The sequence below is a fragment of the Triticum urartu genome, chromosome 7, assembly GCF_003073215.2.
Source record: "Triticum urartu cultivar G1812 chromosome 7, Tu2.1, whole genome shotgun sequence".
Taxonomy (NCBI): domain Eukaryota; kingdom Viridiplantae; phylum Streptophyta; class Magnoliopsida; order Poales; family Poaceae; genus Triticum; species Triticum urartu.
In genome coordinates, this window is record NC_053028.1 from 56305788 (window position 1) to 56329809 (window position 24022).

General features: G+C 45.8%; 1 protein-coding gene across 2 annotated transcripts; it reads right to left on the bottom strand.

The window, feature by feature from the left end:
• Positions 1-7699: 7699 nt before the first annotated feature.
• LOC125523309 lies at positions 7700-9993 on the bottom strand. 2 transcript variants are annotated; one of them, XM_048688356.1, is made up of 2 exons: positions 8816-9993; positions 7700-8698 (listed from the first exon to the last, which is right to left on the bottom strand). In XM_048688356.1, the coding sequence occupies exons 1-2, from the start codon at positions 8895-8897 to the stop codon at positions 8271-8273; spliced, it is 510 nt and encodes a 169-aa protein (XP_048544313.1). In that variant the 5' UTR covers positions 8898-9993; the 3' UTR covers positions 7700-8270. Both variants share the same exon structure in this region, with proteins under 2 accessions (XP_048544313.1, XP_048544314.1).
• Positions 9994-24022: the final 14029 nt, after the last annotated feature.

The window sequence follows — 24022 nt, forward strand, 5'->3', positions numbered from 1 at the left end:
GAAAGATACGCACTCTGTGTATTCATGAAAAAAGTTGTTTGCACGATGCTATTCCATTTTTGGTGGTGTGAACAAAATATGTAATGCATGGAGCCGTCTCTCGTACAAAAGGGTAGCTTGGGCACAAGAACATATGTGAAAGAGACAACCAAAAATTATTTGCTTTGTGAGGCCGGACGAGTCAAGCTAAGCATCCCTAGTTCCTTAGACAATGCATGAAAGAGAAGCTCTCTCGGCCTCCGCACTAAACTAATAATGGTCTTTTTGATTTGTAGGATTGCAAAAAAGGCACAAATAGAAAAATGCAAAATTGTAGTAGCATGTCCACCCATATCATATAGGATTTTGTTTGCACCAAGGTGTGCTTGATGGCACCGTCGGAAAAACAAATTATTCTTTGAGTGGATGAAAAACTTCTTATGAAATATAGTGCAATGGATTCCTACAAAAAAAAATATGGGATTCAATACTCCCTCCATTTTTTATACAAGGCCACTTCATTTTTTGTGTCAAAATTTGACTTATAATTTTGGTCAATAAAATATGAATTAAATGAAAAAAAAATGCCATCAAAAAGTTCTTTGAAATGTGCAGCCAATGAGATACTTTTTATGGCATATAACTCACTTTTTGTTGGTAAAATCAATGACCAAAGTTAGACATAAAAATATGAAGTGACCTTGTACAAGTGGCCTTGTCTGGCCCGGTTTTATATAACAACTAACATAGGATTTTTTTTACTAAGGACTCAAACACTTCAAAATTTCTACGAGAATCCCTTGAATCAAAGGGGCCAAAAAGGTGCACACAATCATTCATTTATGCCCTCTCATCCACAAAAGGATAGAAGGTAGAAATAATCATCGTATATAGAGAGGTGACTAGACGAACATTGTTATGCATTGGTGACTCACAAATATGAAATGACTTGAATTATACTTTACGAGTATCAGTTACTACGATTGAGATCTTCACTACAGCAGCAGTGCAACGGAGACATGAAAGCTATTGTAGTCCCATATAATTAGATGCTTTAAATCTAATCTAGCTAGCAGAACAATACAGACTCTTCCGACCCCGACTCTCCTGACTCCGTGCGGCAGCCGCCAGGCCACACCAAGCGGCCACCACCGGGCTTCCTCTCGACCTCCTGCGCTCCCCCTCCCTCCGCCGCTGCCGGCAACATCGCCGGGCAAAGGCCCTGTGGTGCGGAGGCGGCGGACCTCCTCTGCGTCCGGGATCTGAGGTGACGGCGGCCCGATCTTGGTCCCGTGCGACGGTTACGGCGGGCAGTGGCGGCCGGGGCGCGTCGGTGGGCCTGTTGCAGTCGGCGGGGATGGCAAGAGGCGGCGGCATGGGCTCGTCTAAAGTACTGACGATGGTCCATCATCGAAACCACATGCTGCTGCCGTCGCGCCAAACTGCCGCCTCTCATCGACTGCGGCGATGGTTCATGGAGATTCACCGGTTCTGCCACGTATCACGAGGATTATGACGGTGGCGATCTCCTGCTCCGCTGGAGGTGGTCGGCCGGTTGTGGCTGGTTTAGCGGATCTCGCGATCCATCATCTAGTCCCGGTTGTCGTCCTCATGCTCTTCTCGCATCACGGCAATGTCCTGCTTGATCGGTCCTCCTCGATCTAGCTATCAACGTGTTTCGGAACGGCCGCCAGAGAATTTGCTCAGGAAATCTGGATTGGTTAGTTGCCGGTCGTGCACGTCCATATCAGCCTATGAGGTTCTGAGGGCGTGGCAGAAAGCTCTGTTGACCGATGACACCTTGAGATATGTCGGCTTCTCGATTTCCATGACGAAGACAACAGTGGAGAAGGTCATGGTGGTCGAGATCGAAGAATGACTCTCAGGAGGAGCATCGTTAAGTGGGGTGGCAACACCGGAGGATTTCATCTTTGGTGGTACTCTTCGGGTGCCTAGTCGTGACTTTCAAGGTGAAAACCTAAGGTCTAGCCTTCATTGGTTGTGCCTGGCAATTGCCTTGCTGAAGGAATTGTTTTGAGAGCGCAGACTTTCTCCAGGGTGAAAACCTAAGATCTTGGATTGGGCAACGACGACGCTTGTGCACTATTTCCTTCCTGGAGTCATTGCTTTTGGAGACCTTTTATGTTTTCTGGGTGTTGTATTTGGTGGTGGTATGGGTGTTGTTGTTGAGAGGAGTTGATCGCTGTGGCGGGACTATTTTTTTTTCCTTTCTTTTCATTTTGTTTTTTGGCTGTGTGCATCCTGTATATCTCGGCTATATCTTGTAGGTGCAAAGGCTGGGTGTAATTAGTATCATCGCAATATTAATATATCCCCTTTTCAAAAAAAATAAATGTAATCTATATTAGATTAATAGGTAATCGAGTACAACCACATAAAGCATTACTGAACCCACATGCATATAAACGTCTTTGAATGAAAAGGGGGATATTGCAATTAAGACCCTATGCATCAAAATACTTGCCGAAGCGGCAACTAAACTCGTCGTTATGTCACTGGAGTTCTGGCCACGAAACCTTGTTGAATCACCCGAAAGTAGAATGTTGCATACGATGGAGATTAGCAATGACGACAAGCATATTGGCGGGAGTATCACCTCGATTTACACCAGTGGCGGATCCAGTGGGCGTGCCGTCGGTGCCTTGGCACCTCCCTACAGAAATGCAAAACATTTTTTATCTAGTAGTTGAGAGTCTAATCCTACATGTATAATAGGTTTAAAATGATAAACTGACAATTTTTCTGACTATACATGGCATTTTTATTGTGAGTGATAGGGTTGTCAAGCACTCTAGGTCCGCCACTGATTTACGCACTCATCTGTGCCAATACCACCAGACTAGGGCCACGACCTTGCCCGCAGGTGCTCAAAAGAAAGGTTGTTGAATGAGACGGTGTTGTCCCGTGCAATGCCCATGTAACCATATCGGCAGACGGCACAAAGAACCAACTCGTCACCCACCAAAATTGAAGAATGACGGGGTAAAAACTGTCAAGCTCCATGATAATTGATAAAACCAGGCCAGACTTATTTCTCATTCTGTGTAGTATGCTACGTGCACGTGGTTAGTGCCGAAAGCCAAGTTAGAGAAAAGAAATATGCAAGTCTAGATACTATCTGATCATTGTACGTAAAAAATACATACTCTATGTGGAATTGTCAAGTACTCCCTCTGTAAACTAATATAAGAGCGTTTAGATCACTAATCTAAATGCTCTTATATTAGTTTACGAAGGAAGTAATTAAACTGACATTCCATTAAGGTGCATTTGGGCGGGTGTACCGCCATATGAGTTCTAGCCACATAACATGCATGACCATTCACAACAGGCACCGGTTGAATTCGCTTTATTGATGTTTAATGAATAGATCGAAAGCTTTTCTCACAAAAAAAGGAAAAGAGATTAACCTTCTTGATCGTACGCGTACAGGTCGCACGACCAGAAGAATGTGCCAGTTAATACCGGTATATATACAATTATTAATGGGAAGAGGCACTGATGCAGTTCTATAGTATTATGAGTGCAGTTTTGTGTAACTTGAGCTACGTGGTACCCCTTATCTTAGCCATCCATTTTTGCATCAGGATCCGTGCAGAGACATTTGTCATTTTTGTTTCTCTCAAAACGAAACAACGTATAAACTTCAAACTTCGCAGGACAACAAAACATTCTAATTACTATGTGGGAAAAAAACTTTCATATTTTTTCATGCATTTTAAATGCTAAAAATTATTTTTTTAATATACAAAATTCTCATTTTGTATATTTATGTCGGTCCAAAAAATCTGAAAGTTTTTTCACACATTGAAGTTGTAAAGTTTGTTTGATCTGGAAAATTTGAAGTCTATATGTTATTTCATTTGAGAGAAACAAAAAAAAGAAATCTTCTTGTTGTAAGTTAGTTGGAGAGTACAGATCTCAAAACAATGTTGGAGGGCTGAAGATAAGAGGTTCCATGTAGCTCGTCCTACAGAGAAACTTTACCATAGTATTACCAAATTAAAGCATAGTAGGAGTATCAATCTTTCATACAACTCCCATTGGTTCCTCTGCAGTTTGGGTTCTGAGTGTACAACACTAATCATATCATTCGTGTGGAACTCCAAAGTTTGTTCTCCATGTACGAGTAAAGGAAAACATGCCTCGAATTGAACTCTATTGCCTTTGCTGGGTGGCTAGGACATAGTGCCAATTAACTATTTCGTTTGGGCAGCGGATATCTCGCATGCATTCTTGGCATATCCGCAGCATGCAGCTTAGCTTAACTAGGGTTTCTTCGAGAGAGAGATCTGAGAAGCTAGCTATGATCTATGGGGCGGTGTCTTGTAGGTTCATGTGGCCGGGTGATGATTAGCTCACCAATTAGGTGGCTCATGTTCACCGGAACATATGCGCCGTGAAACAAAAAACAAAAAGGGTGATGGTTTTACCTTTTCGTCTAGCATTAGCTGGTCATCGAACACGCTCAACTACCTCTAGACTTCTCATGGTTTGTCTTCCAGAACTTTTAAAGAATATCAGTTTTCATGTGCATTGACTACCCAACGACGACTATAAGCACCCGAATCAATCGAAGATGCACCGCCGTCATTTCTCCTCCCTCATCGGAGCTAGCCAAACCTTATTGCAGTGAACAGACAAAAAGTCATCGTGCTAAGACCCAAAGGACCAATGCACTAGAACAATAACCGTCCCTAATGAAGAGAAGCGTAGATCGAAAGAATCCAACCTATAGACACACGAGCGTAGATGTACAAAGACCGATTCCAAGCAGATCCAATGAACACAAATACCGACCGAATTCCATGAGATTCCGCGAAGACACACCTCCATACGCCCTCCGACAATGCTGGACGCACCACCTGGACATGAGCTAGGCGGGGAGAAACTTATTCCAATTTCTGGGAACCTTCGCCGCCTCGCCTTCCTGAGCAGGACACGAACCCTAAACAAACTCTGAAAATCACCAACAAATGAAGCGATAGCCCCCCCCCCCCCCCCCCCCCCCCGACAAAGGACAGGATCCACAACGCCTCCATGGCCTTAAGGCCATAGAAGATGACGTAAATCAACGGCTGGCTAGAAACCCTAATTAGCTTGGAGGCCCTCGTGGTGAATGGTTGAGGAGTGTCTTTAGGAATTTTTTGTAATACACAAGTACATGTGAGCCTAAAATTTCTTCTATTCATCTCCATATTATGATTTTCTAAGAATATCTTCTCTAAATTCTTCAAACCCTAGAAAACCCCAAAAATGTCATTTTCAAATGCCATTGTGTTAAACGTAAATAGATACAATGTATGTGTTAGTCCAGTGTCTCATAGAGACATAGAGAAATATACATAATCTCAAGGGATCCATAATATTTAGGGGAGAAGGAACTCTATAATCGGGAGTTTCCATTGGGTTTCTCTTGGAGATGGAAATTCACAGGGGCATGCACGTGGGGGGTACATGCACCTGCCCAGCCTTACCAGCCGTTCGATTGCCCTGTGAACCGCAAAGTCGTTGGGACCCTCATGAGGACAATAGGTTTTAAATTTTAGTTTTTGAAATGTACAATTTTGTCGGTCACAGATTCTGAAACTTACTAGTTGTCGGTTGTCCGTACCAAGTTTTAGAAACTGAAACTTAAAACTTACGATTTTGTCGGTCGCAAATTTCGAAACTTAAGATTTCGTTGGTCGATTGTACCAAGTTTCAGAAGTTGAAACTTAACAATTTTTTTGAAAACTCGTCAAAATGGATCTCATTTGAAAGCCCTTGTCACCAGAAACATGAATATGCGAACCAAATTTAATTCAGACATATTTTTCATAAAATATGAGAGATTGAGAATCGGAGGCTAGGAGAAAAAGGGGGCTGCGTGCTACAAATCCTCTCCCCCATGAAGATGCATTTTTTCTCTCTTCCCTATTATTTTGAGTACGAGGTCTTATAGGGGACTCCTGGACTTGCTCAAGGCAAACTTATCTAAGGACCAGGCGACATGAGTTAATTTGTGCTGAATTTTGTGCGATGGTTTAAGGTTCAATTTTTCGTTGGAGCTTTCAAACTCAAAAGTACCTCTGGTTGTACATTTGGGCTGTGAGATTCCACCGAGGCTTTGAAAACACTAACTAACAATGATAGACTGAAGTTTGCTCATCTTGCTCACAAGAAAGTTTATCGCGATGACAACAAAGTTGCATAGTCTAGCGACTTTTTAATTATATGTATATTCAATGCAGGTTGGATCATGATTAATTCCACAATGGCACCCAAATACTTTTACATCCGCATATTGGACTAGGTTTCAAACTAAATAAAAAAAATCCAATTGAATTTAATGAAATTTGTTCAAAGTAATTCTGAGATACTAGTATCTAAATTTTCAGATACTTGTGTTAGGTCTGAAATAAAATTTGTTACCAAAATACGCAACCATGTCCTGGATCATGTAACTTAGTTATCATAGTTGTATGTAACTGTATTTGAGAAATAAGGATACCAGCCCTTGCCCGCAAAAAAATGACGTTAATTACCCGTTAACCGGTGTGTGCAGAGGTGGCAATAAAACACGAAACGAGTTCTGGGCTCAAAATAGCTAGTGCCCTAGCGAGTCAAAGCCGAGTAAAATTTGAAACTCGATAATGAAACATGTTAAACAAGCTAAGCAACGAGTCAGCAGTTAAGGTCTCGTTTTATTCCATAGTATTTATAAGTTTATGTTGGCGACGGTTGTTTTCTTGTATTTTATTTTTACGGCGTCTCTTTCAACTTGGATACCATGAGGCGGAGATTCAACAATGGAATGATAGCTCTGCATAACCATTTGTGTGCTCAGAAAGAGAAAAACAGATACAATTATGAAGAGTCTGTATTGATTGACACATGGCGCGGTTGTACGTGTAGCACGGCCACTCAGTCATGGCCACAACGGTGGTGGTTCTCATAGATCGATCGAGATCGATGGACTGCAGTGCGAGTGAGTAATATAATCTGCACGCGGCGCTAGCTCCAGTAGCCCATCGTGGCTGCACAGGGCCAAGTGGGTCGGAGAGAAAACCCGGCCGGGATCAATACGATCCAAGGTAGAGCTCCGGCGCGGCTCAAAGCGAGATCCGACCGGATCCGAAGGCGTGGACCTAGATCAGCCCCCCAGACCCGTACGTGGCCGCCGCACAGGCACAGCACAGGTCGCACGCAGGCCTAACCTGCCAACCCAAGCCATGCATGCTCGGTGGCTCGGTGCACTGCGGCGACAGTGGCCGGTGATCACCAGCACCAGCACCAGCACGTACCTGCCTCCACTACCTACCTACAGTGATCTTTTGAGCTCCCCCATGCCGGGGTCAAACGAGCGCGCCGGCGCCGCACGCGTCGTATCACCAGTGCGTGGTGGAGGCCCAGTCAAAACACACGCTGTTCGGCCCTCCCAATGCTCCATCTCATACAGGTGCTAAGTCTTACACGTAGACAAAAAATCTAACATGACAAGTTATTTAAGAGAAGAAAAATGGGTGTGATGATAAAAAAACAATGTAAGCGCGTGAATCTAAACAAAACATTTAAATGAAGGAAGCCCAACCAATACATGAAGAGCTTTACTCCCTCCTTACCAGTTTATAAGACTAGCCACGATGGGAGTAATTTCAGCAGTAACATCAAGTCCAACTCAGCAAATTTGCTTATGTGGCAATGAGTTAATAAAGAGAGAGATAGTTGTAGTAACTTAGCTAGTTACTATAACATCACATATTCCAATGCAATATGAGTCTATAACCTAATAAATAAATCTTTACATATTACCACACTTAAGTTACTACCCACTATAAAGATAATAATATTGTCTAGTAATATGTGTATGTTACTAGTGTATGTTACTATCTATTGTGGCTAGTCTAAGGCTCATTTCAAAATCGCCAGATTTCCATAATGTAAGGCTTAATTCGCGGTCCGCTCGGTTGAAGGGCTGCGGTCGTTTCGATCCCTACGCACGCAATTAATTCGCTGGCTGCTGTTCTCGTACAAAGAGAAATGGCCGTTACTCCTTTCCTCTCCCTCGCTGCATGCCTGCATGCATGCACCACACACTTCTTTAAAATGACTCGAAGCACTCGTGTTCTTCCACCCACCCTCCTCTACTCTTTTCATCCACATACGAAACGAGAGCAGCGAAGCTATGTCAGATTGGATTCCGGACGTCGAGAAGGAGCTCCAACCATTGGTGATGGGCACGGAGAACTCCGGCGGCGCCGTAGCCATGGGCGCTGCTGACGCAGCTGTCAACGGCGTCGGCGCTGCGGTGGGCGCGGCCCGTGCCACCACGGACGAGATCCTCGTCGCCGAAACTTCTCTTTCAGACGTCGGTGCAGGGTTGAAACGGACATGCGCATAGCCTTCGAAAGGGATTCAAGTGTTGTCCTTTCTTGCGGTGGTATTTGTTCCATGGCGACGGTGTCAATCTCAATCCGTTTGCGGCCACATCGCTTCTTCTTCTTGTTGATCACAGCGTTTACACCTCCACCAAGCATGCCATCCTTCCATATCCGCACTACACTCCTCCGTGACATATTGCATTGAAGTGCCACGGCCTTGCTCACTCCATGCTTCAACCGACCTAGTCGACCATTTTTCTGTAACAGCACATTATAAACATGTCGCTTGTCCTTGTTGGTGTACTGAGATCTGGTTCGAATGTTCGCCAAATGATCTGCATGTTGGCGAAACCTTAAATTACATGAACAATACTAACGAGAATGTAAATAATATTGTAGCCGAGAGTAATGTATACACACAATCTGAATGAAAAACAAAACGTTGTTCGTACTTAGGTCCACCGTTCGAGCTTGGGTGTTGTCGCTGTCCGAGTCGCTCTCGCTCTCGCTGTCGCTGTCCGAGTCCTCGTCCATGCTAGCGTCGCCGGCAGCATCACCTTCTCAATACCAGGGGCCTAGTATGCGGCGGCCACGTCCGGCTCCATGCCCGACGCTAGGCCCGGTGCCATGTCTGACACCAATGACCACGGCCTCTTGGACGTTGCCCAGCCCACGCCCACCTCTGGCTCCACGGCCACGTCCTGCTGCACGACCGGCGCCACGGCCCGCAACCTCGTCCATGTCGCTATGTCCACGGCCACGACCGGCTGCACGGCCGACGCCACGACCGGCTCCGCGACCGACGCCACGGCCGGCAGCCTGGTCGACGCCGCGACCGACGCCGCGAACGACGCCACGACCGGCGCCGCGCCCAACTCCACGGCCAGCACTACCTCCCGCGCCACGCCCAACGCCAAGGCCATGCCCAGCACCATAGCCAACGTCGCCCCCCACAGCCGTGTTATCATTGCCTTGTCCGCGGCCATGTACGGCAGCGTCGTAGCACTCTCCACGGCCACCTCCACCGCCTAGGCTGTGCCCGCGCCCTGTGAGGCCGAGCGCCGGACCTCGTGCTTGCCCGGTTAGGCCCGCACCAGCGGACCACCCGGCGGTCATACCGCGGCCTGACAGGCCTAGCCGGCTGGGAACACGGCCTGCAGTGGCGCTACTGACTCCGTCGTCAGCCACGCCGGCGTGCCGAACTGCAGTTTGACGGAATCCCGCTAGAACGGCCCCGGCGAGCCCGTGAACTCCATGGCCACGCCCGGCATCACCATAACCAACACCTATGCTAGCTTCCAACCTCTCATTCCCCTCTGGTGGTGGCTCGTTTAGGTCAATGAGGACCATGGTTCCGGAAAGAAGATGGAGATGTGGGAGAAGAATGGTGTGGCTAAACTTGCTTGCTGCCCACCACTTTATACTGCAGTGCATGTACGATTTGCTATGGCGGGAGAGGCAGTGTTCGAGTTCGCGGCGCCAACGCTGAAAAACCAAAAATTGAGCTAATGGCACCAGAGGATTTTGGCGGTGCTTTTTTCATTTGTTGTTTGGCGCCGTGCATGCAAACCATGAAAACGAAACTGGCCTATGCATGCGCCATGCAGATGAGAGAGAGAGAGAGAGGTGGGAGAGACCACGCGCCGGCACGGGCCGGTTTAGTTTTGAGGTCAGGCGGGAGAGAGCGCGCGCATGCAGATAAGTTCAGAGCGGAGGCGGGAGAGAGCGCGCGCAAGCAGCCGTTAGCGCGCAGCATAGACCACGCGGGCGCTGGAGTTATTGCGTCGGGAGTCGAACGGCTGAGAATTAATACTACGGCGCGCACAGTTTTCATGAAGAAAAAGCAGAAGGCTTATTGGGCACTTTCTAAACCAGCTCAATTCATCTCAGCCAATAAACATTTCCAGTGAGATTTCAGATATGAGCGGTAAGGAGGGAGTAGTTGCTAAAACATTAAATGAAGTAAGCTTAGCTACTACCTCCGTTTCAGTTTACAAGTCTTACGCGTATACCTAGATTGCCAATTTTATCACCTTAATATAAACTATATAACACAAAAATTATACAGTTTGAAAATAGAACATCTGAAGTTTATATTGATATTTTTTTTGTAATATATGACTTGTATTAGGTTGGTCAAATTGATGACCTAGGGACACGCGCACGCCCTGTAAACTGAGAGAGAGGTAGTACCATAAGCTAAGCACCTATGCATTGAGGAGTATAGAGGGTGCTTGGATACGTTTTAGTCTCATGACTAAAAGTAGTGGGAGTAAAACTTGCTAGCTTCACCCATGCTTGAATCCAAATACTCCAATCGCCGTGCGCGGTTATACTAAAGAGACTAAAATCAAGTTAATGAACATTTATTATCCTCCAAACCCTCCAATTCAGAACTCGCATGTGTTAAAGGAGATGAGTTAAATGAGGAGAGAGGGGAATATCTTATTTTAAACAAATTTGAATAATTTTAAATGAGTGAAAAATTCATGAAACATATTTCACACATTTAGAAAACCGATTTCACTTGTTTCCTAAGAAATAATTTAACTCGTTTCAAAAAATAGATTCCACTCATTTCACTCAATCCAAACAAATAATGTCAATAATTTTCAAAAAGAACAATTTCACTTGTTTATAACAACATATTTCACTCATTTCAAAAAATAAATTCCACTCGTTGCTCTCGATTCATACAAATAATTTTGATTGTCTTAAAAAGAACAATTTCTATCTTTTAAAACAACACATTTGACTCATTTGAAAAAGCAGATTCTACCCATTTTACTCAATTCAAACAAATAATTTCAATCATCTTCAAAAAGAACGAGTTCACACATTTAAAACAACATATTTGACTTGTTTAGAGAAGCAAATTCCACTCATTTCACTCAATTGGGACAAATAATTTTAACTATTTTCTAAACGAACTATTTCACTCATTTACAACAATACATTTCACTTGTTTCCAACAGATTCCACTCATTTCACTCAATTCAACCAAATAATTTCAATAATTTTCATATTTGGTTTTAAAATAAATGAATTGTGTTGTATCTTGGTGAAACTAATTCTTTGGAATTTGAATCAGATTATTTTAAAAAGAGTGAAAATGGTTATTTGCAAAATATGCAATTGAAATAGATGTGATTTTTGTGAAACAAGCCAGTGAAAAGTGAATTGTGTTTACTGAAAATGAAAAAAATATTAAACTAAAATTTCAACTTGTGAACTGATTGAAATAATTTTATTAAAAAGATGTCAAGTGAGTAACATTATAGGTTACAATTTATTCACAATTGTGAAACAATGTGTATAGAAAGTGAAATTGTAATGTATCTTTGTGAAACTGATTATCTGAAAAGGTGTAACAAATTTTTGAACTAAGTGAAATAATTTGTGAAAATGTTTTTGAAATGATTTTTCAAAATAATTTATATATGCTTATTGCGAAAGTGATTATTTTGCAAAGGTGTAATCAATTAATTCAAAAGTGTGCTATAGATTATGTGAAATAGTTCGATCTTATCTGAAATAAGTGATATTTTTCTATAAACAACCAACCTTCTCTGAAATAGTTCAAATTATTTATTTCAAAGAGTTGAAACTAGTTATTTTAAAGAATTGAAATTTATTTTTAAAATAACTGTAATAGTTGAAGTGAAATTTGAATGTGTTTGAAAAGTATCCAATATTGGTCTTACTCTAAAGGTTTTGACGCGAGGAGTTCAAATATATAAAAAGTTTCATAAACAAATATATGCTTTAAAAGGTACGAATGGTTTAAATTAAGCAAGGTAAATTAAAAAGTACAATTTATTGCGTGGGAAAAGAAAGAGCGCGTCTGCCACGTTAATGTCATGCCTGCATGTGAAGTACAGTGTTGAGCCAACAGTTAAAATACCAATCTTTCATAAACATGGGGCAAAAACATACATCATGTGAGGCAATATATGGTGCAAGGTGGCACTGATTGGGTAGGGCGTTTTTGTTTTTGCATGGGTAGGACGCCGCCGTTATAGCTCACGTTTTCACTTTCTTTAGAGCCAGACATGGCAAATCTGGGTCCTCAAATGTCCGCGAATGCGTTTACAGGCATTGACTGGACGCTTTTTAAATATCTTCCTCTGCATCCGAGTATGTCATATATAAAATCTTAAAATTGTACAGACGATGCGAACAAAACATCTACGTAATATGTAGATCAACTATCAGTTTTAGGTTACTCGCTGTCGTCGGAGATGTCCACTATTTTCGTTTTGGGCTCCGGGTACATGGGGCAGACGCAGCTCCGGCTCCTCCGGCTTCTCCACGTCGGCCTCCGCCTCCACCTCCGCCTCTGCGTCGAGTTCGGCGAATAGCGCGCCAGTCGCCGCCCGCTCCTGTAGGATGAACTGCCAGTTGGCCTCCACATAGGCCTCTTCCTGGTTGGACTTCAGGATGGCCTGCTGCTCCGCCATCACGGACGCTTGGGCGACCGCGAACTCTGCCTCCGCGTCCTCCGTGTTGAAGCCTGGAGCCGGTGCCAGCTCCTCCTCTGGCTGCTCCGCCTCGCTCCTCCTGACCCGCCTCCTCCATCGGAACGGAATGCTGCTCCTCGTCGTCGTCCTCCTCCATTTGCTCCTCCTACTCCAGCGAGTCCGGAGGCAGGCCGACTGCGATATGGGCAGCGCGCCTCGCCCGAATCTCCTGCTCGATCTGGAAGCGACGCTTAGGCATCAACATTGCATAGGTGGTCTTCTTTTGCCAGGCCGTAGCGGACTGCCAGTGAAGAGGTAGGTGAAGGACGAAGAGGAATGTGCTCGGGCTGGCGGCGCGGGGAGAGTGGAAGAGGTTGTGGCTAGGGTTGGGGACGCCGGGCGGCATAAATAGCCGGACTTTGGTCTCGGGCGGCGAGCCGGAGCAGTGCCACGTGATGTTCATGCCCCCAACGAAGGAGACGCCCCTCGGACTATTGAGTTTCCGGGCAATTTCATATGGGACCTGTCCGTCAGTCCGACGTGATGGGCGCGCCTGGGCCACCTCATATCCGCCTCGTATTTGGGCTGGATTTGCTTGGGCGTTTGAGATCCATTTAAGACGCCTGTTTGTGCCGGTTTTATGTGACGAGTCACTAACTGATCCGTTCGTTCGAACATATGAAACGGGTTTGAGACGTCCAGCTATAGATGCTCTTACATAGCAGTCGGCCTAGTGGTGGCAAGTGATTAAATATTCAAGCACATGGTTCTGTCACTCTGTTACTTTTCTTAATTAGAGCATTAGACAAGCGTGGAAAAAGCGGGCAAAAAATATTGCGTACCAGCGCGCTCATGCGGATACTTTGCAAATTAAATTGGGCACCATGGTGAGCTGGTCAACTACTAACCGGATCAATACGCGGCTCGTGCTATAGCTCGTGTGAGGCAATGGTGGCTCGGCCCCTAGCTCAGCAGCCGCTCCGCTCCTCGATGGATCGATCGGCGGCGTCGCGCCCGGCCGTTGCCTCCCAACGAAGGGAAACGGATATTCCATGGATTATCCCCCCACTTTTCCGACACTCCATCGATCACACCATCATCACCATCCCCTTTACTCCTTCTTCATCGATCCTTCGCTTCCCTTTGCCTTTTCTCTTTCCTCTGTCTGTCTCCGCCAATTGCACCACGGACGCACCCACTCCCAATGGCAATGCCGGTTGAACTGGAAGGAGTGATGCGAGCTACTCCTTTGCTTTTGGCTTTTTATCTTTTATTACTACGTATATATCCTTAGGATATCTCCAATGCTGACTCGTAAATTTGGTCCCGCATCCGTTCACAGACAGGAACCAGTCCCGGACATGAATGCGGGAGCTGTTCATCCAACGTTGTTTGCATATATTTCAAACACTGTTTCTATTAACCGGATGAAATTCATACAAACACGATGAATTTTCATATAAACCTAAGCACGTTCATCAGAATTCAAACATTTTTCATTAAAAAAAGCCGGACCCTAAACCTATCCTGTGGCGCCTGTCGTTCACTTCCTTTATATTCCGCATCGGCGACCACGTCCTCCATCTGACGTCTCCATGAACAATGACAGTGTTCAAGACCTGTAAAGTGGAGGTTAGGTCTCCGGCGAGAAAAAATAGAAGATGGGAGACGGACCGGCCTAGTAGGGACACAATGCCCTGCTGCTTCCCATGCCCTACTCATCCTCAGAGTCCGCGACCTATCTGTCGCTTGTGCCGGTAGATGTGAGGTCGATGATGGACGTGGACAGTCCGTCAATGTCCACCTACCACATATGCCCCCAAAAGATGGACGATAGCGCGTATGACGTGCAACCGGCGTCATTGGATGTAAGACAACGAAGTTTGGGTTCGCCGCGGCCATATGATGGCCATGACCTCCTCACTTGCGCGCTCATCGTAGATTTGGCCCTCCGCCAGTCGGTGCTGCTTGAGAACATGTTGTAATTCTGCTCCACCCGCGCCTACCGGAACACCAACATAGGAGCCAGCGCAGGTTGCTCCTCCTCCGCCATGGCAACGTTGTAGTGCGCCCGCGCCCGCTCCATGGTTTGCCCGGCATGCACAAGCGCGGGGCCCGGCACCGTGCTATCGTCGGAGACCTCGGCGAGCTGGTCGGCATGTCGTGCTCGATCTGCCACGCATGGCAAGTTTGCCAGATTGCTGCAAGGGCGGCCACCACGTACTTCTGCTTCGATGAAAGGCTCTCTCACATTGCGTTAGAGCTTGCGGTCATGATGGATGTGGTGCAATATATGAGGATGTGGAGCAAAAGTATTGTGACGTGGAGTTTAGCCGGGCGTGACTGCCTTTAAATAGCGGATTCCGGTGAGGCCAAGCGTCCGAGTGCGTCAATGTGTTGCACTGGAGTTGGTTCCTCAGCCGGCAAGCCCGCATAATGGCGGCATACGGACGGGCGGACATTGAACGAACGTAGTAGATATCTGTCCCGTCTCATACAGTAAACGTCTCTCCGATATTGATTAGGCGCGGACACCAGGGAAGCGATGCGGGCGGCGCTCTCGCCTGGCGTGTCGCTTCTTTGCCGGCGCCAGTGAAAGGTTGCGTCCGCTCTGGGCCGGCGTCATTACGGAGCGGCCGCTCTACAGCGGCATTAATACGGATAGCTAACGCCGGGCCGGAACGCAAGCAGGCGAGGGAGGAGGGTTTTGAGTGGGATTGGGTAGTCAGAAGCAGACATGGCAGCGGTACGTATGCACGCAAAAAGCCCCTCCCCCCTCCCCACCCCTACTTTGTCTCTGATTTGCAAAAAAAAAAACACGTCTGGATTCCATGTTAGATGCCAAAATACGTCCGGATCGCGCTGGTTACGGGCAGTTTGAGGGACGGCACGTCTATTACCCCGGTAATTTACCGAAGTGTAAAGCATGTGGTAACTGCTGCTAGTAGCCGTTGGTTCCTACGTATACAATTATCACCGTCGCTTTGTTTTTTTTTGGTTTTTTTTTCGAGTGTCGCTTTGTTTCTTCTGTCTCCGTTAATTCGATCTACTCCACCACGCATCCACTGCCGATGGCCAGGAAAAGAAGTACTCGATCTCCTCTCTCTCGCCCGCTCTCGCCTTTGTCGCCTCCAGAAAAGAGGCCATGTTTCGCTTTCCATCTTCCCTCGATCGTTAGTCGTAAATTTGCTCCGGTAATTAAAGTGTAGTGAGTGGAGTACGCAACTGCTAATGGCCGTTGGTGTCTCGTACCAGCAGTACTACTCAGTTGCGATGCGATCGACCGATGTGATACTAGCTTGTTGGTCTTGATGAGTAGTGTCTGAGAATTTCGATCGGAAGGAGAGCTTCAGTAGCTAGCTTTTCGTGACGTGTGCGTCGTTGGCTCTTTGCTAGGCACCGGAGAAAATGATCTACATATGCATGCCACATCTATCTCTACCTACTCCATCCAGCTATATATGCAATCAAAGTTACAATGTCATTCCACGCGAAGCAAAAGAGCAAAATTTATAATGATCAATTACACAATTCTGCCCGCGAACGCGCACACACAAGCACATGTTCGTATACGTCCGGCTAAACCGTCAAGTTTCTTTTAAAGAAACACTGCAAAGATTTTTTTAATACAATATAGACGTAAACGTTCATATATACGCGCATACACTCATCTCTATGAATGTACACACATGCATACTCTATCCCTATGAGCACCTCCAAGAGACTGACATATCATTTTGAGATTTTACGAAGTCATCGTAGACGCCTCGTAGTCGACAGGAACGTCTCCTCCCACTGAACGCGCATCATCGGAAATCCTGAAATAAATTCAGGATAAATGCGAGCATCAGGACTAGAATCCTGATGGGCTGAAGATAACACTGTCCACCAAACCATCCAAACGAGCGAAGCAAGGCCTGTCGTCGGTAGGCTTGGGCCAAAGCAGAGTGTAACGAAGTCTGTTTTTACCATGATGCTTGTTACAATGAGTTTTCGCCGGTTTGCAAATGCGGTCGGTTTCCTGTGAGTGCATCAACTCGATTTCTTCCTTTCCCGTTGTTTTTGTTGTAGAAGACTCGTGGTTTCTGCTCAAAATTTAATGAAAAGGGGATAGCCCCCGATTAAAAATCATAGTGTACGCATCTACGTGCAGATTTGACCCAATGGTACGTTGTGGCTAAAGTTCCTTTTAGGCTTCATTTTGCGCACGTATGATGCCGCATGGAGTGGCCGTTGAAGCCCCATTTGCTCACGATGGCGCACTTCAATTGTGGCTCACAAGCAAGAAGTAGCTGCCTGCCATAATTGTACTTTTGAAGTCTAGACTAATGTTTATTTTTCTATGAAATGTGAAGGATAAGGAAAATTCCTGCATAGAAATAGGATTCATTCCTACAAATCAAAGGGCCCTATAAAAATTTTTCCTACAAAAATCCTACCCTACAAAATTCCTATAAACCAAAGGAGGCCTAACTAACTATGATAGACCCAAGTTTGTGCATCTTTCTCACAGGAAAGTTTATCGTGATCACAACAAATTTGCATAGTCTAGCGGCTATTTAATTGTATGTGTGTTCAATGCAGGTTAGATCAAGCTTCGTTCCACAATGGCACCCAAATATTTGTACATCCTAGCGCAATGGCGAGTGCGTTCTGTTTCCACTCAAGCCACCTGGGTTCGAATCTCCCCACTTACTTAACAACGAAAGTCAAGGGAGGGAACTTCCTCCCTTAGCCTCATTTTTTTTCAAATATTTGTACATCCACATTTTGGACTAGTTTCAAACTAAATTTAAAAATATAAAAATCCAACTAAATTTAATGAATATTTTTCAAAGTAACTCCGAGATAGTATCTAAATTTTCAGATACTTGTGTTAGGTATGAAATAAATTTTGTTACCAAAATATGCAACCATGTCCTGGATTGTGTAACTTAGTTATCATAGTTGGATGTAACTATATTTGAGAAGTAAGGATAGCAACCCTTGCCCACCAAAAATTGACTTTCATTATTCGTCAACCGTTGTGTGCAGAGGTGACAATAGAACTCAAAACGAGTAACTCAGTTCTCGGCTCGAAGTAGTGCCCTAGCGAGTCAAAGCCGAGTTAAATTTGAAACACGTTGATGAACCATGTTAAGAAAGCTAAGCAACAAGTTATTAGTTAAGCTCTCATTTTATTCCATAGTATTTACATGTTGAGTAGTGCTAGGCCCCAGCGCGTTGGCCCAATTTTTCGGCCGCTCAGACAAAAGCTGTTCGATCTACACGCACACAGCCGTCAGATCTGTCCCTGTCCTCCCCTATCGTCAACCTCCCGCATGGGGGAAAGAGAGAGGAAGGAGAGCGCCACTCCCACACTTGCCAACTGCCTCGCCTCACCTCCTCGTCTTCCCTCACCGCTAGTCACCGCCCTCGCAATCAGTCGTCACCTTGCCGTTGGTTGCCGCTTACGTTTCTCGCCGGCTCCACGCATGTAACCACGTGCACCCCACCGGTGGCAACAGCGGCGGCTCACCGGCAAGCTCCATGGTTGCAGCATCCTGATGCGCCATCGCCGCCCCTTCACCGTCGAAGATCGCTGCACGGTGTTGCGTGAGCGATGGCCAAGAGTCAACGCCATTCATGGATGTAGCAAAAAAAAGTGCCGGTTGTAGCAAAAAAGAATGACGGTTGCAGAAATTCGTCGCTGCCACCGTCACGGCTCGCGACTACGCCATGATTGTTGTGTTGGGGAACGTTGCAGAAAACAAAAAAATTTCTACGGTTTCACCAAGATCCATCTAGGAGTTCATCTAGCAACGAGTGATCGGATTGCATCTACATACCTTTGTAGTTCACGCGCGGAAGCGTTCAAAGAATGGGGATGAGGAATCCGTACTTGACGTGATCCAAATCACCGGAGATCCTAGCGCCGAACGGATGGCACCTCCGCGTTCAACACACGTACGGTCAGCGTGACGTCTCCTCCTTCTTGATCCAGCAAGGGGGAAGGAGAGGTTGAGGAAGATGGCTCCAGCAGCAGTACAACGGCGTGGTGGTGGTGGAGCTGCAGTACTCCGTCAGGGCTTCGCCAAGCTCTATGGAGGAGGAGGAGGTGTTGGAGAGGGAGAGGGAGGCACCAAAGGCGTGGGGTGAGAGGCCCTCCTCCCCCCACTATATATAGGGAGCCTAGGGGGGGCGGCGGCCAAGGGGTGGGGGCCTTGCCCCCCAAGCAAGGGGGCGCCCCCCTTTAGGGTTTCCCCTACCCTAGGTGCATGGGCCCTAGGGGAAAGTGGCGCCCCAGCCCACTTTGGGCTGGATCCTTTCCCACTTTAGCCCATGGGGCCCTCCGGGATAGGTGGCCCCACCCGGTGGACCCCCGGGACCCTTCCGGTGGTCCCGGTACAATATCGGTGACCCCAAAACTTGTCCCGATGGCCGAAATAGCACTTCCTATATATAATTCTTTACTTCCGGACCATTCCGAAACTCCTCGTGACGTCCGGGATCTCATCCGGGACTCCGAACAACTTTCGGGTTACTGCATATACATATCCCTACAACCCTAGCGTCACCGAACCTTAAGTGTGCAGACCCTACGGGTTCGGGAGACACGTAGACATGACCGAGATTGCTCTCCGGTCAATAACCAACAGCGGGATCTGGATACCCATGTTGGCTCCCACATGCTCCTCGATGATCTCATCGGATGACCACGATGTCGAGGATTCAAGTAACCCCGTATACAATTCCCTTCGTCAATCGGTATGTTATTTGCCCGAGATTCGATCGTCGGTATCCCAATACCTCGTTCAATCTCGTTACCGGCAAGTCACTTTACTCGTACCGTAATGCATGATCCCGTGACCAGACACTTGGTCACTTTGAGCTCATTATGATGATGCATTACCGAGTGGGCCCAGTGATACCTCTCCGTCATACGGAGTGATAAATCCCAGTCTTGATCCGTGTCAACCCAACAGACACTTTCGGAGATACCCGTAGTATACCTTTATAGTCACCCAGTTACGTTGTGATGTTTGGTACACCCAAAGCACTCCTACGGTATCCGGGAGTTACACGATCTCATGGTCTAAGGAAAAGATACTTGACATTGGAAAACTCTAGCAAACGAACTATACTATACGATCTTGCTATGTTTAGGATTGGGTCTTGTCCATCACATCATTCTCCTAATGATGTGATCTCGTTATCAATGACATCCAATGTCCATAGTCAGGAAACCATGACTATCTGTTGATCAACGAGCTAGTCAACTAGAGGCTTACTAGGGACATGTTGGTGTCTATGTATTCACACATGTATTACGATTTCCGGATAACACAATTATAGCATGAATAAAAGACAATTATCATGAACAAGGAAATATAATAATAACTTTATTATTGATTGCCTCTAGGGCATATTTCCAACAGTCTCCCACTTGCACTAGAGTCAATAATCTAGTTACATTGTGATGAATCGAACACCCATGGAATTCTAGTGTTGATCATGTTTTTCTCTAGGGAGAGGTTTAGTCAACGGATCTGCTACATTCAGGTCCGTATGTACTTTACAAATATCTATGTCTCCATCTTGAACATTTTCACGAATGGAGTTGAAGCGACGCTTGATGTGCCTTGTCTTCTTGTGAAACCTGGGCTCCTTGGCAAGAGCAATAGCTCCAGTGTTGTCACAGAAGAGCTTGATCGGCCCCGACGCATTCGGTATGACTCCTAGGTCGGTGATGAACTCCTTCACCCAAATTGCTTCATGCGCTGCCTCCGAGGCTGCCATGTACTCCGCTTCACATGTAGATCCCGCCACGACGCTCTGCTTGCAACTGCACCAGCTTACTGCCCCACCATTCAAAATATACACGTATCCGGTTTGTGACTTAGAGTCATCCAGATCTGTGTCGAAGCTAGCGTCGACGTAACCTTTTACGACGAGCTGTTCGTCACCTCCATAAATGAGAAACATTTCCTTAGTCCTTTTCAGGTACTTCAGGATATTCTTGACCCTGTCCAGTGTTCCTTGCCGGGATTACTTTGGTACCTTCCTACCAAACTCACGGCAAGGTTTACATCAGGTCTGGTACACAACATGGCATACATAATAGAACCTATGGCTGAGGCATAGGGGATGACACTCATCTCTTCTATATCTTCTGCCGTGGTCGGACATTAAGCTGAGCTCAATTTCACACCTTGCAACACAGGCAAGAACCCCTTCTTAGACTGATCCATATTGAACTTCTTCAATATCTTATCAAGGTATGTGCTTTTTGAAAGACCTATGAGGCGTCTTGATCTATCTCTGTAGATCTTGATGCCTAATATATAAGCAGCTTCTCCAAGGTCCTTCATTGAAAAACTCTTATTCAAGTAGGCCTTAATGCTGTCCAAAATCTCTATATCATTTCCCATCAAAAGTATGTCATCTACATATAATATGAGAAATGCTACAGAGCTCCCACTCACTTTCTTGTAAACGCAGACTTCTCCATAAGTCTGCATAAACCCAAACGCTTTGATCATCTCATCAAAGCGAATGTTCCAACTCCGAGATGCTTGCACCAGCCCATAAATCGAGCGTTGGAGCTTGCACACCTTGTCAGCATACTTAGGATCGACAAAACCTTCCGGCTGCATCATATACAATTCTTCCTTAAAGAAACCATTAAGGAATGTCGTTTTGACGTCCATTTGCCATATTTTATAATCATAGAATGCGGCAATTGCTAACATGATTCGGACGGACTTCAGCTTCGCTACCGGTGAGAAAGTCTCATCGTAGTCAACCCCTTGAACTTGTCGATAACCCTTAGCGACAAGCCGAGCTTTATAGATGGTCACATTACCATCCGCGTCTGTCTTCTTCTTAAAGATCCATTTATTTTCTATGGCTTGCTGCTCTACGGGCACGTCAGTCAAAGTCCATACTTCGTTTTCATACATGGATCCTATCTCGGATTTCATGGCTTCCAGCCATTTGTCGGAATCCGGGCCCGCCATCGCTTCTTCATAGTTCGAAGGTTCACCGTTGTCTAACAACATGATTTCCAAGACAGGGTTGCCGTACCAATCTGGTGCGGAACGTGTCCTTGTGGACCTTCGAATTTCAGTAGGAGCTTGATCAGAAGTATCTTGATCATCATCATTAACTTCCTCTCTAGTCGGTGCAGGCACCTCAGGAACATTTTCTTGAGTTGCGCCATTTTCCGGTTCAAGAGGTAATACTTCATCAAGTTCTACTTTCCTCCCACTTACTTCTTTCAAGAGAAACTCCTTCTCTAGAAAGGATCCATTCTTGGCAACAAAGATCTTGCCTTCGGATCTGAGGTAGAAGGTATACCCAATAGTTTCTTTAGGGTATCCTATGAAGACGCATTTTTCCGACTTGGGTTCGAGCTTTTCAGGTTGAAGTTTCTTGACATAAGCATCGCATCCCCAAACTTGACAGTTTAGGTTTCTTCCCAAACCATAATTCATACGGTGTCGTCTCAACGGATTTCGACGGAGCCCTATTTAAAGTGAATGTGGCAGTCTCTAAAGCATAGCCCCAAAAAGATAGCGGTAAATCGGTAAGAGACATCATAGATCGCACCATATCTAATAGAGTGCGATTACGACGTTCGGACACACCATTACGCTGAGGTGTTCCAGGCGGCGTGAGTTGTGAAACTATTCCACATTTTCTTAAGTGTGTGCCAAACTCGTGACTCAAGTATTCTCCTCCACGATCTGATCGCAGGAACTTGATTTTCCTGTCACGTTGATTCTCAACCTCACTCTGAAATTCCTTGAACTTTTCAAAGGTCTCAGACTTGTGTTTCATTAAGTAGACATACCCATATCTACTCAAGTCATCAGTGAGGGTGAGAACATAACGATAGCCACCGCGAGCCTCAACACTCATTGGACCGCACACATCGGTATCTATGATTTCCAATAAGTTGGTTGCTCGCTCCATTGTTCCTGAGAACGGAGTCTTGGTCATTTTACCCATGAGGCATGTTCGCACGTGTCAAACGATTCGTAATCAAGAGACTCTAAAGTCCATCAGCATGGAGCTTCTTCATGCGTTTGACACCTATGTGACCAAGGCGGCAGTTCCACAAGTATGTGGGACTATCATTATCAATCTTACATCTTTTGGTACTCACACTATGAACATGTGTAGCATTACGCTCGAGATTCATTAAGAATAAACCATTCACCATCGGAGCATGACCATAAAACATATCTCTCATATAAATAGAACAACCATTATTCTCGGATTTAAATGAGTAGCCATCTCGAATTAAATGAGATCCTGATACAATGTTCATGCTCAAAGCTGGCACTAAATAACAATTATTAAGGTTTAAAACTAATCCCGAAGGTAAATGTAGAGGTAGCGTGCCGACGGCGATCACATTGACCTTGAAACCATTCCCGACGCGCATCGTCACCTCGTCCTTCGCCAGTCTCTGCTTATTCCGCAGCTCCTGTTTTGAGTTACAAATGTGAGCAACCGCACCGGTATCAAATACTCAGGAGCTACTACGAGTACTGGTAAGGTACACATCAATTACATGTATATCACATATACCTTTCGTGATGCCGGCCTTCTTGTCCACTAAGTATTTGGGGCAGTTCCGCTTCCAGTGACCACTTTCCTTGCAATAAAAGCACTCAGTCTCGGGCTTGGGTCCATTCTTTGGCTTCTTCCCGGAAGCTTGCTTGCCGGGCGCGGCAACTCCCTTGCCGTCCTTCTTGAAAGCTTTCTTACCCTTGCCCTTCTTGAACTTAGTGGTTTTATTCACCATCAACACTTGATGTTCCTTTTTGACTTCTCCCTCTGCTGATTTCAGCATTGCAAATACTTCAGGAATGGTCTTTTCCATCCCCTGCATATTGAAGTTCATCACAAAGCTCTTGTAGCTCGATGGAAGCGACTGAAGGATTCTGTCAATGACCGCGTCATCCGGGAGATTAACTCACAGCTGAGTTAAGCGGTTATGCAACCCAGACATAGTGAGTATGTGCTCACTGACAGAACTGTTTTCCTCCATCTTACAGCTGAAGAACTTGTCGGAGACTTGATATCTCTCGACCCGGGCATGAGCTTGGAAAACCATTTTCAGCTCTTCGAACATCTCATATGCTCCGTGTCTCTCAAAACGCTTTTGGAGCCCTGGCTCTAAGCTGTAAAGCATGCCGCACTGAATGA